Here is a 15,601-nt window from a genome sequence, read left to right as displayed (position 1 = left end):
CCGGTTGCTGGAATTCGTTACATCTGTATTTTATTCATCTTCCTCTTCGGGTTCTGCTCCAGTGGTCGACTTGTTAACAGCTTTCAGGATCAGAGTATTTATCAGGAACTATAGCACAACTTCTGCAAACTCTCTCTGCAGTTTACAGAAAGGGGTGGCTGGCTGTCCAAATAGGACAGCCAGCTCTCCAGTAGGAACTGATTCCTTTCAGGCAAGGTAGAAGACAAGGGGCTGCAAAATATTGGACTCCTTCCTCTCTTCCTGCCTTCCGGACACTCTGAAGCCTCGGCGTGGAATACAAAGGACTCCCGCACAAGAAAAAACTTCAACCAAGATCTTTCCCACCTAGGACGGCAAAAGAAGACCTCAGAAAGAACAAGGATACTTAAAAATGGCAAAAATGAAGGAGCCCACCTTTCTGGCAGATTGGTGACCCACCTATGCATTACCGTGGCTGATTTGACAGCCTACAAGTAATATGACTTATAGGCCATTAAGGTAAAACCACTGCCGTCAGCCATTCAAGTTAACTTGTAATTGTAACAAAAATGTTACCCAATAAGTGAGAAAGGGGATACTGTGTATCTCCCAGCCCTCCACATAGTGTAGGGTGTGCTGGCTCACTACATCAAATGTAAAGGGGATGGGAATCCCACTTTACTTCTTGGGAACAGTAGTTCACCCAAGAGGTAATAAGAGAAATTAAAAAGGGAAGCCCAAAGGGGCAACCCAGCCTAAGCCCAAAAATAAGGAAACTATAACTCCAATCACACACTATGGAGAGACCTTAAAAGGCCACCCATAAAAAGAGTAAAAACACTAGGTGAGAGGGGAAAAAGATTCCCACTCACCTAGGGATGAGGACAAATAATCACCAAGTCCAAGCAAAAGGTTCTGGGGTTGACACAGCTCAGTAAGAATATTCACTTAAAATCTTACCTAACACAGAGGTGCTCCAAGATGAGGCTTGAAAGCATCAGCCACGCCCTGAGCAACACATATGAAGGAGACTTTCACCATATAAACAGTGAGGGGTGGAAGAACATTTCCCTGTTTGTCACAGAATGGTGTCTCACCATGTTCGCTGCCTGGGCCTTGGAAGTTGTTCACCAGAGTTGCCTCCCCTTTGCTCAACCCCCTCTAAACTAGCCCCTCTCTCGCCATTGCTTGCCTCTAGACCCTCTCAAGTTGGAGGTGGTGCGTCGGCTTCTGGCGAAGGGCGCTAAAGAATTGGTGCCCTGCTCAGAACGAGGTAAGAGCTGGTACTTAATCTTTTTCTAATGCCAAAGAAAGATGTGGGTTTACGGCTCATACTGGATCTGTGATTCTTGAACGTGTACCTGCGCAAGAACAAGTTCGAGGTGCTTATTCTGGCTCACATCCTTTAAGCTCTCAACCTGCCAGACTGGCTGGGTTTGCTGGAACTCCAGGATTCCTACTTATTTGCCTAAAGCACAGGATGTACCTGAGATTCGTAGTGAACCTTTGTCACTTCCAGTTCAAGGTCCTGCCAATCGATTTGTCCTCAGCACCCAGTGTCTTCACCAGCTGTTGGCAGTGGTAGAGGCTCACCTCAGGAGAGAAGGCATCAATGTCTTCCTCTACCTGGACGACTGGCTCCCCAGACCAGGAATCGGCACATCTGTTCTGCACATGCAGCCGGTTGCACAGCTTGGGCTTGTCCCTGAACGTTAGGAAGTATCAGGTTTCACATTCCCTCTGATTTTTCAGTGTGGTCTTGGACACTTGCATGAGCAGGGCCCTCCTGCCCGAGGACTGAGTTGCGAACATCTCCAAGATGGTCCATGTCCTCCATTCATAGGAGAAAGATCCAGCCTCAACATTCCTGCATTTACTGGGTCTCATGGTCTCCTGAATTCTTGTAGTGCCAAGCTATGCATGATATTGTGACAGTGGATTCTCAGTTGTCAGTTGTATCAGTTTAGGGCAACACTTCTCAGCAAGTGTATCCTAAGACCTAGCATGGTGGTCCCTATATGAGACTACCTGTTTCAATGAGTGTTGCTTCAGCAACCCTTGCCCCAACTGACAATAGTCACAGATGTGTCCTTGGAAGGCTGGGGTGCTCACCTGCAAGACCTGATGGTAAGCCGCCTATGGTCTCCATCAGAGTCATGAAAGCAAATCAACTTGCTGGAGTGGAGGGCGCTCAGGATAGCCCTTGTGGCCTTCCATCCTTCGCTACAAGACCAAACTTTGCTGGTCCTAATGGGCAACACAATAGCCATGCAGTACTTCAACAAACAAGGTGGTGGGCATCCTTGCCTCTAGAGAACGGCGGTGTAGCCCTGACAGTGGCTCATCCCACTGGGAAGGCAAACGTCATTGCAGATGCCTTGAGCAAACAGAATTCATCCTCCTACGCATGGGAGCTCTGCCAGGAAGTTCTGGAGGAGATCTTCACTTCCAGTGTCGACTGGAAGTGTAAATTGTTCTGTTCAGGGAATTCCATTGATAGGGTGCTCAAGGGCAAACACGGGTGAGCGGACCATCTCCCTCCTCTATGTATTCCCACTGATCTCATCATTCTTCTGTTTCTCATGAGGCGGCCCCTGTTTAGGTCCACATTGATTTGATTGCTCTGAACTGGGCCCAGAGAACGTGGTACCCAGAGTTGCTGGATATGTCTATCTGCCCTCCCTGGTGGGGATCGGTTCTCCCAGTCGGAAGCGCGGGTGCTCTGTCCAAACCTGTACCTTCATACCTGGCTGCTGAGAGGCTGAGACATAAAGAGTGGGATTTGTTGGATGACATCCTGTACATGCTCCTCTCAGCTCTGAAGCATGCCACCAAATGCATGCATTCCTAAAATGGTGTACATTTTTTTATTTGGATCTAGGAGGGGGATCTGGATCCTTTTACTTGTCCGACATCCTCCGTTCTGGCTTTTCTGCTTTTCTTGGATCAGACATGTCTGCAGATTTGCACTGTCCAGGGGAACTTTGCCACAATTTCAGTTTCAAAAGGACCTCTGAGCAACGCTTATTCTTCTTGATCCCAACTGTTATGCAATTTTTGCGGGATTATGCAATCAGTTTCCCCCGCCCTCTTTAGTATTCCGGCATAGGATTTAAATTTAGTGTTGACATTCTTCATGGGTGCTTCGTTTAAGCCCCCATATTCTTGTTCTTTAAGGTTTGTCACCGATAAGGTGATTGTACCAGTTGCCATCCCTCACGCCAGGCAAGTGAGTGAGCTCCAGGCATTATTTTTCTTTTCCAAAGAGAAGATGACATTGAGAGTGAGAGCATCCTTCCTCCTAAAGGTAATCTCGTATTACAATTTCTCTCAAAAGATCAGCAATCCTGTGGCTTTTACTCTGTCTCATCCTTCCAAGGCAGAGGAGCCTTACCATCAGCTGGACCCAGCGTGGGCCCTCAGCTACTTCAGGGATGGCAATAAAGATGACCAGCTTTCGTAGGTTATGTTGGGGGCCTTACTTGCAGGGTTGTGACCAAACAGACCATGTTAAGGTGGATCATCCCCTGCACCTTGGAATGCTATGATCTGGCTGGAAAGGATGGGCCTGAAGGTCTCAGAGCTCATTTGATCAGTGGTCTGGCTCCCCCCTTTTCCGCGCAGAGAGGAGTCCCTGTGCTGGACATTTGTCAGGTGGTTAGGTGGGTATTGCTGCACACATTCTCCAAACATTACTATTTAAATCCCCAATTAGGTGCTGGATGTCATTTTCGTAGATATGTCCTCCAGAGCTTTCTGGTATAGGTGGTGTCCTTGTTCTCCTCCTTCCTCCAGATCAGCATATTGCTTTGGAAGTCTATCATAGATAAGGATTCCATGGGAGGGAGGAATCCATTAGAAGAACAAATTACTTACCTCTTGATAATGTTCTTTCAGATGGCTGTTCGTCCTAGGGATTCCACATTGCCCTCCCAGCATGCCACACTTGCCAGATTGATAGTACACCTTTCAATTTTGCGATCCCTCAGCATCAGTATGCTAGGAAAAAACGGTGGAAGTAAGATCACGGGGCGCAACAGCACTTTGTACTGGCCCTGATATCATGTCTGGTGCGGGGCACATAGAGGCATCGAGCAAAGCTGCGATATGCCCTGGGTGGCGTGAACATTTTCCAAAGAGCAGCAGCACTGGGAGATAGATATCATAGATGAGGAATATGTGGGTGGAACATACATCAGAAAGGACATTACCTAGAGGTATGTAATTTGTTCGTCTTGCTAAAGTAATAAGTTGCAAATGTTGGTGCTGGTAATCAATTAAGAGGGTTTATGTGTGTTGCATGTTTTTGTTTTTTGGGGCAGTGTTTTTGATTATTTTGTACAAACCTACTCCCTCTTTTACAAATCTGCTTTTATGCTGCATGTTGAGAGATGTTCTTAGGGTCTGCTTGAGTATTTATGGTTTTGTACAATGAGCTGTTGTTTCCCCCTGCTACATCAATTCTTGGAGAAAATCGACTTTGTGGTTATCTGTTCACATGCTGATCTTTAAATGAGAAACTCTTGTTGATCGGGACTGGGATGCTTGGGATTGTGCTGCCCTTCTTGTTTGGCAATCATTTAGTGGTATTTGGTTGCAGCGTTAACTGCTGTCTGCTTCAACCCAACCCTCTATTGATCTGCCTCTCTCTGCCCAAAGCATCTGACCTGACTGTTGGGAAGATCTATGCTGCCATGATGATCATGGACTACTACAAGCAGAGCAAAGTGAAGAAGCTGAGGCAGCAGCTGGAGGAACAGGTGAGTCTGACACAGAAAGTGCCATCATACTCTGCCAAAGCCAACTGTATATTTATAGAAGAGTAAAATGCCCATTACATGGTTGCACACATCCATGGTCACCTCGACAGTATGCAGGTGCCCACCACAAACAGTACTACTAATAACACACTGAGGCAAGTGAACATCTTGTTGCTCTTTGACATTATAACCCTCCTAACATCAGCAGATCTAATTATGTGGTCATTAAATATTTGCCTCATGCAGCTTTCTATGAATACAACCTTGTTAAATATTGCATGATTGAGGTCGAAGTTACCCCTAAAACAGCAAATCTTTTTACCTCCACCCAAAAGGTGAAAGCCTGATTAATGCATGTGAGTGTGCCTTGTGGCTCTTCTAATGACTTTGCCACCAGATATATGCAAGCAGAAGCAAGAATTGCATGGCTAAGAGTAAGCTAATAACAGTGTCTTCATCCTAAGGTCTGCAGTGATAGTGGAGCACGTGAGTCCCACTCATTCAAATCCATTTAAAACTAAGTGTAGCTCAGGTGCCTCCTGCTCACTGTCTGCACAATTAATGTCGGCACTGTAGCAAGTCTATTTGTGCCACCACTTCAAATACTTCTCTTTCAATTTTCAGAAAAACGCTCCTATGTTCCAGCGCATGGAGGCCTCATCTCTTCCCCAGGAGATAATTTCCAACGCAAAGGCCCTGCCATACCACCAGCACGACACCCTCTCTGGCCTGTGAGTAAAGGGTCGGGGTAGACATTAAGACCGGCTTCATGATGCACTGGAATAGCGGTTATCATTGGGGCCTCCCATCTGTTCTCAATGACCCGGGATATCCTAATCTGTTTGCTCACTGTATCATGTACCCACGTAATGAAAATTCAAATAAATGGGACTATGAAAAAAAATGAAATTTGTTGAAGCTGTCTGACAAACAAGGACCACAGTCACAGTCCTTATTTACTGAACAGGACTGCCTGACAAGTTCCATAGCTATAGGCAGTGCTCCAGAAAAGATGTTGAAGTGGGAGTATTTTACTCCATATTTTTTTAAGTTGGGAGTAAAATGTTTTTTAGGGAGTAAAAATGTAAGTCTAATTCCCAATGGGAGTATTTTTTTTAGCGAGTAAAAATGTTTTAACTGGAAAACAGATTTTTTACCAAATAATTTCTTTGCAACTAGTTATTTATACACATTAGTACCCGGCGAGGGTCCACTAGAATGTAACAAGCCTTCTGATTGGCCCTCGCCGGGGAATTACCAGGTTGGGAACCCCTTGCACGCACGTACGTGCCTTCGTTTGTTCCCGGTGGGGGGCATGGCGGCCCCTTAGCCAATGAGGAAGCTCGAAATGGGGCAATCCCCGCTACGAGCCTCCCCATGGCTGGAGGCTGCCGCCTTCGTCTCCCACCAGGGACTCGGGTATGTTTTTTTTTCCCTCCAACCCCCACCCCTGCAAACTATCCCCTCCCTGCCCTCTTAACCCCACTTACCTTCTTTTTTCTTCTTTTCTCAGGAACAAAAAACGCGCTGGGAACACTTCTGTTCCCAGCGCGTCCGCTCCCGATGGCCACCATGGAAAGGGAAAGCGGACTATGTTTTCCCTTTCCCGGTGGCCATTTTATTTGACTTTTGTTTCTTTTCTGTTGAACAGAAAAAAATGCAACTAGTACCCCGGTCTAACGGGCCAGGGTACTAATGGCAATAAGCCCCTCGACTGCGGTCCAATACTGCCCGCGGTAATGCCCCCGGGGTCTTGTTAACTATGGGCCCCAGGGGCATTACCTGGGGTGGTATTGGCCCGCCGTCTCGGTGCTTATTGCTACATTAAAAGATACATGTTTGCTTCTTCCGATCAGGCAGTAATAATAGCAGTTTCCTCCTGTGGTACTACGTACTCTACTTGTCCAAACATATCCATAGATTAGTCTGAGTGAAAGCAGGGGCACGAAATCTTAAGTGCCCGTTCACTATTTTCACTGTGGGTATTTTTACTCCATATTTTTTGGTAGTATTTGCCTATTTGTAGGGAGTAAAAGTGACCGATACACCCCTTATCTGTAGGGCTGGCTAAATGTGTAAGAGGAAAAAGGACCCCTGGACCAGAGATGCAAACACAGAGCCTGGCCACAAGCATTGTCTGTTTGCAGAGCAGACTACCAAACTAGGACTTCAGTGGTTCCGCATTTGGTTGAATGGTACATCATATTAGGATCCCAGCACAAACAACATGGGTTTCTATGTCTAGACTTGCCCACCACACTTCCTCCTCAAAATTATTTCTGAATGTATCTATATTTTCAAAATTAACATTATATTTGAATGTATTGATCAAATAAATAATCTTTCTAAAATATTCGTATGATGTTAAAAGTACATTTTAAAAAGAAATATTATACCTTCATGAAAAAACAAACTAAAAAACAGTGTTAATGATTTGGTTAATTCTCAAACCTATTAAGCAGCAAACCACTAATAAACTAAAACAATGATGCTACAATCCCACCCTGTCCATACTGTATACCAACCAAGCTCAAATGTGACCACAAAATAAAAGTTAATCAGAATCTCAGAATTATCCATGAATGGGTGGCACATCAGTATATAGGCAGCACTGTTCAATTTTGCCGTTCATGTTGCGTGTGACTCATCATCTGGACTGCTCCAAGTCTCCTTCAGTTTACGAAGGCCTGGCTCTTCCAACAGCACCATGCATAAACCTAGATTCTGGTTACCTTGTGCCCACCCCATCCGTATATTGTACTGTTATTTATTTATTTATTTATTTTGTATTTTTGAAGTGCTCACACAGCCCGCGGGCATCGAGGCGCTGTTACAGGAATTTTTTGTTTTTTTAGTTGCGTAATTGTATTTTTTTGTCTTGGTTGTGTATTTATAACGCGCTTAAACACCCAGAGGTTTCTAAGCGCGGACCCAGGGATCGAACCTGTGTTGCTTCGTGTCGTCTTGCTTCCAAGGCGCGCACGTTGCCGTTAAGCTATCCTCCCGGGAGCGTTATGTTAATGTTAATGTTAAAGGATATTTGTACCGCGCACTATCACCACCGGAGTGGTTCCCTGGCGGCTCTGAAAAAGAGGATGGGTGGGGTTTTTTTGTGGGAATAAGCTGGAAAATTGCAAGAAAGCAGTGATGTGCTGTTGGCGGCCTTAGCCCGGTAACTCTGTTGGCTGGGCTTGGGGTATTTTCCGGTCGGTAGTCGTCGTGTGCTGTTGTGCAAGTCTATGTGTGGTTTGTTTTGTTGTTCCAGTGTAGTGAAATTTGTGTGGATTGTTGTGTTGTAGGCTTGTGGTTGTGTTTGGTTAGAGTTTGAGAGGTGTGTGCAGAGGGTGTGCAGAGGTGTGTGAAATTGTTACTGGATTGGTTAATTGGCATAGCTGTCTGAAAGCGATGCGCTAAACTTCCGTATTGTCTCCAGGTGGGGTGCGCGAGCATCTCAGCGTCTCCCTCCAGATCTGGGGCCGTCCGACACTCACAATCCCTTTCACACCTGGCATCCACTCACATTCATAACCTTGCCCAAGTTCGGACCACGCCACCCATGTGACACCAGTCTGTATGCGGGGCAGGCAGGTGTTTGCCTGTCCTTCAAATCTGGCCCATAGAGCATTCCCAATCCAGTCGGTGCACGGCATCGGTCAGCCAAGGCTACTCCATCCATATGTGGTAGCTGGTTGGCATTCATAATGTTACTCAGTTGCTCATGCAGGCTACTGCTCCCAGCCCCTTCAAACGTGGCACATGCCAATGCTTGCAATTACGCCCAGGGGCGGCATCTTCCTTCATTCACAACTCCATCTAGTCAATGCCTATATCAATGGCGACAACTTAGTTCAAGTGTGGCAAGTGCTAACATTCACACAACTCTATACAAGAATGGTATCTGGTAGTAATTATGGAGCGGGTGAGGTTGTTGGCTGGAATCGGCTAGGAATGCTGATTTCTGTCCTCATGGGTGTCGCTTGAGTCCTATTTGAATTATAATTGTCTCTCTAGTTGCAGTAAGAGTTACTTTAGTTGGTTCTGGATGTTGTCAGGGTCATCCTAACTTGTCATCCTTTTCTTTGTGTTTCCCGTTTGGTTGTTTCGCTTTTCAGTTTCTATCTGTGATGTTGAAGAGCCAGGTTTTTAGTAATTTTCTGAATTGTAGGTGGTCTTTGGTGTTTCTTATTTCTTTCGGGGTGTTGTTCCAGGTTTTTGCGGCTAAGTGGGAGAAGGAGGAGCCCCCATTTTTTTCTTAAGGTATGGTTTTTGTTTGAGGCGGATTTCATTGCTTGATCTGAGGAGTCTCGTTGGCTTGTAGATTGTTATCTACTTTTGTAGGAATTTAGCTCCTTGTCCTCTGATTGCCCTGTGTGTTATGCACATTGTTTTGAAGGTGATGCGATGTTTGACTGGGAGCCAATGCAGCGTTTTTAGGGCTGGAGTGATGTGGTCTCTCCTGGATAGTTTGAGGAGCAGTCTAGCTGCTGTATTTTGGATCTGTTGTAGTTTATTCAGGAGGTATTCTGGTATCCCGAGATAGAGGCTGTTTGCACAGTCGATTCTTGACATGATGAGGCCGACGATTGTGAGTGTTTTGTGGGTGAAGGAGAGGAAAGGAAAGATTATGCTTGCCATGTGAAGGAGGAGGAAGCATTTCTTGATTGTTGCATGTATTTGTGGTTCTAAGGTTAGGGTGTTGTCCATCGAGACTCCCAGATTTTTTACTACCTTGGATGGTGTTGGTGCAGTTCCCACTTCCGTTCGCCATGGAATGTAGGTGTTGTTCTCTTGGTTTTTGGATATAATCAATTTCTGTCTTTCCTGGGTTGATTTTCACGTTGTTGGCGTTCATCCAGTTAAAGACTTCTTTAGAGATTCGATTAGGGTTGAGTGATCGGCTTGAGTGTCTTCAATTTTGTAGATGATTTGAGTGTCATCTGCGTAGTTGTAGCATGTAATTTTGTATTTTTTGAAGATTCTGATTACTGGGGTCTGGTATATGTTCAAGTACAGTGGTGATAGTGAGGACCCTTGTGGTAGTTCATAGTCATTAACTCGTGGGGTGGATTTGAAGGGTTTTATCCATACAGTTTCTGTTCTGTCTGCTAGGAATTATTTAATCCAGAGTAGTGCCATGTCCTTTATGCCTATGTCTTCTAGTTTTTTTGGTTAGGGTGTCATGGCTAACTGTGTCAAAGGCTGTAGAGAGGTCAAGCAGAATCATGGGTGAGGTTGTGTTGGAGTCCGTGTTTGTTTTTAGGTTGTCCCAGATGGATAGTAGTGCTGTTTCTGTTCTTCTTGCGGGTCTGAAAGCGACTTGTGCTTGGTCTAGCAGGTGGTGTTTTTCTACGTGTTGTTGGGTTAATTTGTATACATAGGTTTCAAGGAGTTTTGCTGGGTATGGAATGTTTGAAATTGGCCTGTAGTTGAAGAGGTATTCTACGTCGCCACTTGTGTTTTTTAAAAGTGGTTTGAAATATGCTGATTTGAAGGTTCTTGGTACAGTTCCTGTTGCTAGTGAGAGATTTAGGAGGTTTCTATAATATTCTGATGGCATTCCTTGTACGAGGATTGATTTGTAGATGTTAGGGGGGGCAGGGATCCATGGGTGATCCTGCTTTCTTGCTGTGTTTTACCAGCAAGACGAATGCCTCTGATGATATTTCAGGAAAGTTTTGGAGTGTGTGCTGTGGCTCTGGGTTTGGTCAGGTTGGTTGAATGTTATGGTTGGTTGGTCTGTTTTATATGATTTGTCGGATGTCGTTGATTTTGTTCTTGAAGTGGTCTGCCAGGTCTTTGGAAAGTTTCTCTGAGGGGGTTGGGGTGTTGTGGCATCCTGGTGGGTTTCTCATTTCTTTAATGATGTTGAACATTTCTTTTTGTGTGTTGGTGGCATTGGTGATTCTGTCATCATAATGCTTTCTCTTCGCCTTTTGTATTTCCTTCTTGTATGCGCGGATTTGTTTCTGGAATAGTATTTTTTTGTCTGGGTTGTATTATTTCCTCCATTCCAGCTCCATCTTCTTGTTGTCCTTTTTCATGGTGCTTAATAGTGGGGTGAACCATTTTGCCATTGACCTTTTTTTAATGGGGTGTATGATTTTTCCGGGGCCATCTTTTCAATTATATCAGCAATCCATTTGTGAAGTAGCTCTGCTTTCTAGTCTAGGTCAACCAGCTCTAGTGTGTAGTTGAGGGTTTGGTCATCTCCAGTTGTTCGAATAAGTTGCTTGCTTTGACGGTTTTCCAGTTTCTTTTTGTGGTGGTTGTGAGTTTGGGGGGCTGAATGCAGACTTGAGTTGGTAGTCTGATCACGAATGGGATGATGAGATGGTCGCTCCACAGTATTTGTATCGGTGGTGCCGTGGTGATAAGTTTTTCCTTGGCGTAGATTGCGTCGATGGTGTGTCCTGCTGAATGTGTTGCCCCTTTGACCAGCTGTCGTAATTTCATTGTTGTAAGTTGTCCAATCAGTGAGTTTTGGGAGTTGGCATGACTTTCTTCAAACCAGATTTTGAAGTCCCCCAGGATAATTAGATGTTCGTGCTTGATGGCTGTGTTGGTGATGGCTTCTATGAAGTTATAGACTAAGGTTGCATCGTATGTCGGTGGTCTGTACAACAGGATTAATGTGATTGAGGTTTTTGGGTTTGCTAATAGGAGTATGACCATGGTTTCGCAGTTGTTGATGTTGAAAGGTTTGTCTGTGTTTATTTCCAGGTGTCTTTTGAATGCTATTGCGAGGCCTCCTCCTTTTTTATTTTTCCTGTTTACTTGAAGGCATTTGAAGTTGGTTGGTAGGCAGCTTTGGAGTGTGATTTTGTAGTTGTCGTCCAGCCATGTTTCTGTGATGAATAGGATGTCCATGCCATTGTCATTGAGAAGGTCAAAGATCTCTGTTAAGGGTTTTGACATGGATCTTGAGTTTATTAGATTTCAGTGGAGTTTAGAGGTGTAGTTTGGCTTGGGCTTTATTGTTGGGGTCGTCTTCTGATCGGTGTTGAGGTTTCCTTTCAGGTCGATCTCTAGTTGAGGTGTTGTGTTGGTACAGGTGCATCTGGGTCGTCGAAGAGTTCTCCTAGGGTCAGTCTTGGGTTTTTGTTTTCATCAGGTTCTTCTTCCAAGAGTTGTGGGTGTCGAGTGGAAATTCCTCTTGTTTTGGTGATGTAAGGAGGTATTGCGCTGATTATGTTTTTGTTGTTTCTAGTGTTGTCCGTTCTTCTTCTGCATGGTTGTGTTTGGTTGTCTGCCTTTGCTGATTCTCGCGTTGGGTTGGCTCTTTCTGGTGACCGGTTGTTTGTGAGGTATGGAGTTAAGTAGAGGGATTTGTCTCTTCTCTCAGCGTTGGTTCGGTTGTCGTTCCTGTCTGTGGGAGTGTGTTCTGCAGTTGTGAGTCTTTGTTGCTGTTCTGGTGTGTTTGTTATTTCTGCTCTCTTTCTTTCCCTCTGTACAGGTCGTTTGCATGGCATTTTGAGCTTGAGAGTTGTTTTTGGTCTTTATTTTTGTTGATGCCGAGTTGGTTTTTTGCTTTGATCCGGCAATCTTGTGGTGTAATACTGGCTGTAGGGAATTGTCTGCTACAAGTTTGGGCTGTCTGTGGGTATTCTTGTTAGCTGGTATTGCCGACTTGTTTAGTTGTTGTTTTGAGTAAGATAGGGCAGGTTTGTTAGGGATATATCGTTGGGAGTTATCAATGGCTGTCCTTAATGTGCGTCTCCCTGGATGAGGTTCACTGCGGTGAGCCAACTATGTGGGGTTAGGAAGGATAGCTAGTAGTAACTACAGAATTGTCCTAATGGGTGTAACTAACAATCACTATGGCATCTTATGAAGCGTGAGCCCCTAATCACAGTATCACTCAACAATAATCAGCCATTGATCTCTGTCTCACTCCACAGTGATGCTCTCTAGATGCGAGTTGGTCAGTCACATATGAGCATCCTGTATAGTGGGAGAGAGGCCCACAATCAACAAAGCAACCTGAAACAGGGCGTCGCCAGATTTGAGCTTCCCATATAGTGGGAGAGAGGCTTGTGCCTGACGGATCAAATGAGTGCAGTGATAAACACAGCTAGATTTGAGAATCCTGTATAGTGGGAGAGAGGCCTACGCCTAACAGGTCAAATGGGTGCAGTGGTGAACACAGTTAGGTTTGTCATAAATATTTCTAATATTTACTCAATGGCTTATGTAAGGCTGTCGAAGAAGGAGGCTGACACATAGGTGGCATGGTTTTGGTTATAGACTTTTATTTCTTCAGGTAAACACAATACTTGCTAACCCCTCTAACTTTTAAGAGGGGTTTCCCTGCCTCAAAACTAATACTAAAAGGGTCTGTCAGAAAGTTCCACCGTCCTGTGTCACAAACTACTTCTATCCCTCACACTACAACTAAAAGGTAAACTAACAGAAAGTTCCTTCTTTATTAATCAGAATGACTCTCTTGTCCTTCTTCTCAGATGGGGTTCCACACTGTTCTCTCAAAACAAATATACCAGAGGGAATGACTCCCTTCCTCTGGCTTGCAGGTTTCAGTACGTCGTTGCACAATGTTCTCTCCACGAGAATGGCTCCATTTTACTGATGTGGCTATGTACAATTTCCAATAAAACCAGGGGGAATTACTCCCTTCCCCTGGTATGGCTTGGTACAATTCACAACAAAGCCAGAATGACTCCCTTCCCATGGCTTCTTCACCTCAACTCTCAGTTCAGGACCAAGAGAATTTCTCCCTTCACTTGGTATGATTTTGCACAATACAACACAAGACCAGGGGGAATGACTACTTTACCCTGGCGGCTCCAGCTTAATTTTCAGTTCAGGACCAAGAGAAGGCCTCTCTTCTCTCGGTCTGCTTTGGCACAGTTCAACACAAGGCCAGGGGAATGACTCCCTTCCCCTGGTGTTTCTATCAAAACATCTAATTTGGTACCAGGAGAATGACTCATCTCCTGGTATTGCTTGATACAGCTCTTTCTCACTACTTCCAGCTTGATACACACTTTGCCACTGTAACTTGTTTTCAACAATCTTGTTAAGGTTGCAGACACTTCTCTAGGCTCTGAAGATCTCCTCTTGACCACTGTGACGAAGAAGAGACCCTCGAGAGTTTCCCTCATTTACGTTGGGGTTGCAGACCCTTCTCTTCTAACTACTGGTTTTATTTCTGCCACTTTAATGAGGAAGACTTCCTCTGTGCTTTGGTTTACTTCTGTTGGGGTGCCAGAGCCTTCGTGTATGGCCAGTGGTTTCCTCTTTCCCACTGTTATGGCAAACAGGATCCCAGACTCTTCCCTGGTTGCCATTGGGTTTATCTTCCCCATTGTTATGGAGGTCAGGGTCCCAGACCCTTTCCTGGTGGCCTGTGGGCTTCTCTTCCCCACTGTTATGGTGAACAGGGTGCCAGTCCCTTCCTTGTGGCCATTGGGCTTCTCTTCCCCACTGGTACAAGGAGGAGGAGGTTGGATGCACTCTCGACCCTTCAGAAGTCTGTCAGCGGTATGCCTAGTACAAAGCCAGTTAAGGATTGCCTGCGTGCCTCCTGTCTGCAGCCCTGCAGCCGCTCAGGGTCTCCCATACCACCCTTTAGCTGTTTTTGGGCTTTGGTATGGCACCAGAGCTTCCTGTGATGGCAGTCCGACTTCTCGGCTGGCTCGGCTTTCCCTGTCTGCTTCTGTGGCTCTGCGGCATCTCCATCTGCTGGGCCGCCCGACTCTTCTTGCCCTTGGTATCGTGCATGGGTCCGTACCTGCAGAACCCTGTGAGAACTCACACAGCCTACAGCCGGCGTCCTCGGTTCCTCTTCTATTTAGGTCGGCAACCTGACTTTGGATTTCCCTCACTGAACGCTCTGCGTGTCTGTTGCTTCTCCCAGCAGGTGCTGCAGCTCTGCTCCGTGCTGAGATTGCCCAAAACTGTTATCCATTGTTTGTCTTTTCACATTGTACCCCATTCTTTAGGGGCGGGTTGATCTTTGTCTCCTCAGGGCCACCTCGTCTTAGTGAAACTGGGAAGATTCACTGCAAAGCACGGTGAATGAACTGAGGCACAGCAATAAGCAACAAATGTTGCAATGATTCAATTATATGTAAGGAAACATCAATGAGTATAATGTAATCAAAGTAATTCAAATAATAAACAATTGTGTGAAGTACACAATTCAGTGTTCCATTTTTTATAAACAACATATACTGGTATTTCAACATACGCTAGTTCTTTAGTTGGTACAAATTCTAATAACAGTGAAAGAAACTGCTTCAAGTGCTTTGTATTTCAACAGCAACTTCATTAACATAGTAACCATCTCATGACAAAAATTCAAAAATTCAAAAAGTATCAAAAAAATCAAAAAAATCAAATCAAATCCCAATATATGAGTAGACTTCAATTGTGTGATGTTTATATTACAAATGTCTTCTCTTCTTAACTACGCGTTTCGGGCGGTAAACACCCTTCTTCAGGTTATATATATTGGGTGAAGGCTCTCTAAATCCCTCCTGCAAATAATTACAAAAAATATTTCAATAGGAGTTACCATTTTTAAGTATATAAGTAATAATACTGAATTCCTTAACGGCATAAAATGGCACTAACCTTGTTGGTGGACCTGGAGTTAAGTCCAAATATTTACATTCTGGTAGACTGTAAATTAACTGAAAGACATATGTGCATATGTGTTATTCAGAAATGGAAAAGTGTGAATTGTGGCTAAGGGGGAGCAGGCGCCATCATTATAGCGCTGGGTCCCCCTGTTGCCACACATGGTTAAATACAACAATGCAAATATACCAACTGAAAACAGTCTAAATCTTACCTAAAAGTTATATATGACCAAAGTCAATCTGTTTAAGTCGGCAAAGGAA

The 15,601-nt window shown here is 44.8% G+C and overlaps 1 protein-coding gene across 7 annotated transcripts in view; it reads left to right on the top strand.

Moving 5' to 3' along the window:
• CACNA1E (calcium voltage-gated channel subunit alpha1 E) overlaps positions 1-15,601 on the top strand; it is a 3,100,882-nt gene that overhangs the window by 2,968,827 nt on the left and 116,454 nt on the right. For all 7 annotated transcript variants that reach the window (XM_069641436.1, XM_069641438.1, XM_069641434.1 and 4 more), the window contains 2 exons: positions 4,639-4,739; positions 5,364-5,470. In XM_069641436.1, coding sequence (XP_069497537.1) covers positions 4,639-4,739; positions 5,364-5,470 — 208 coding nt within the window. The remainder of the gene's footprint in view (positions 1-4,638; positions 4,740-5,363; positions 5,471-15,601) is intronic.

Source organism: Ambystoma mexicanum, chromosome 1q (genome assembly GCF_040938575.1).
Source record: "Ambystoma mexicanum isolate Mex_15411 chromosome 1q, UKY_AmexF1_1, whole genome shotgun sequence".
NCBI classification, from domain to species: domain Eukaryota; kingdom Metazoa; phylum Chordata; class Amphibia; order Caudata; family Ambystomatidae; genus Ambystoma; species Ambystoma mexicanum.
Note: the sequence above shows the minus strand (reverse complement) of the source record. Positions and strands in the feature narration are given on the sequence as shown.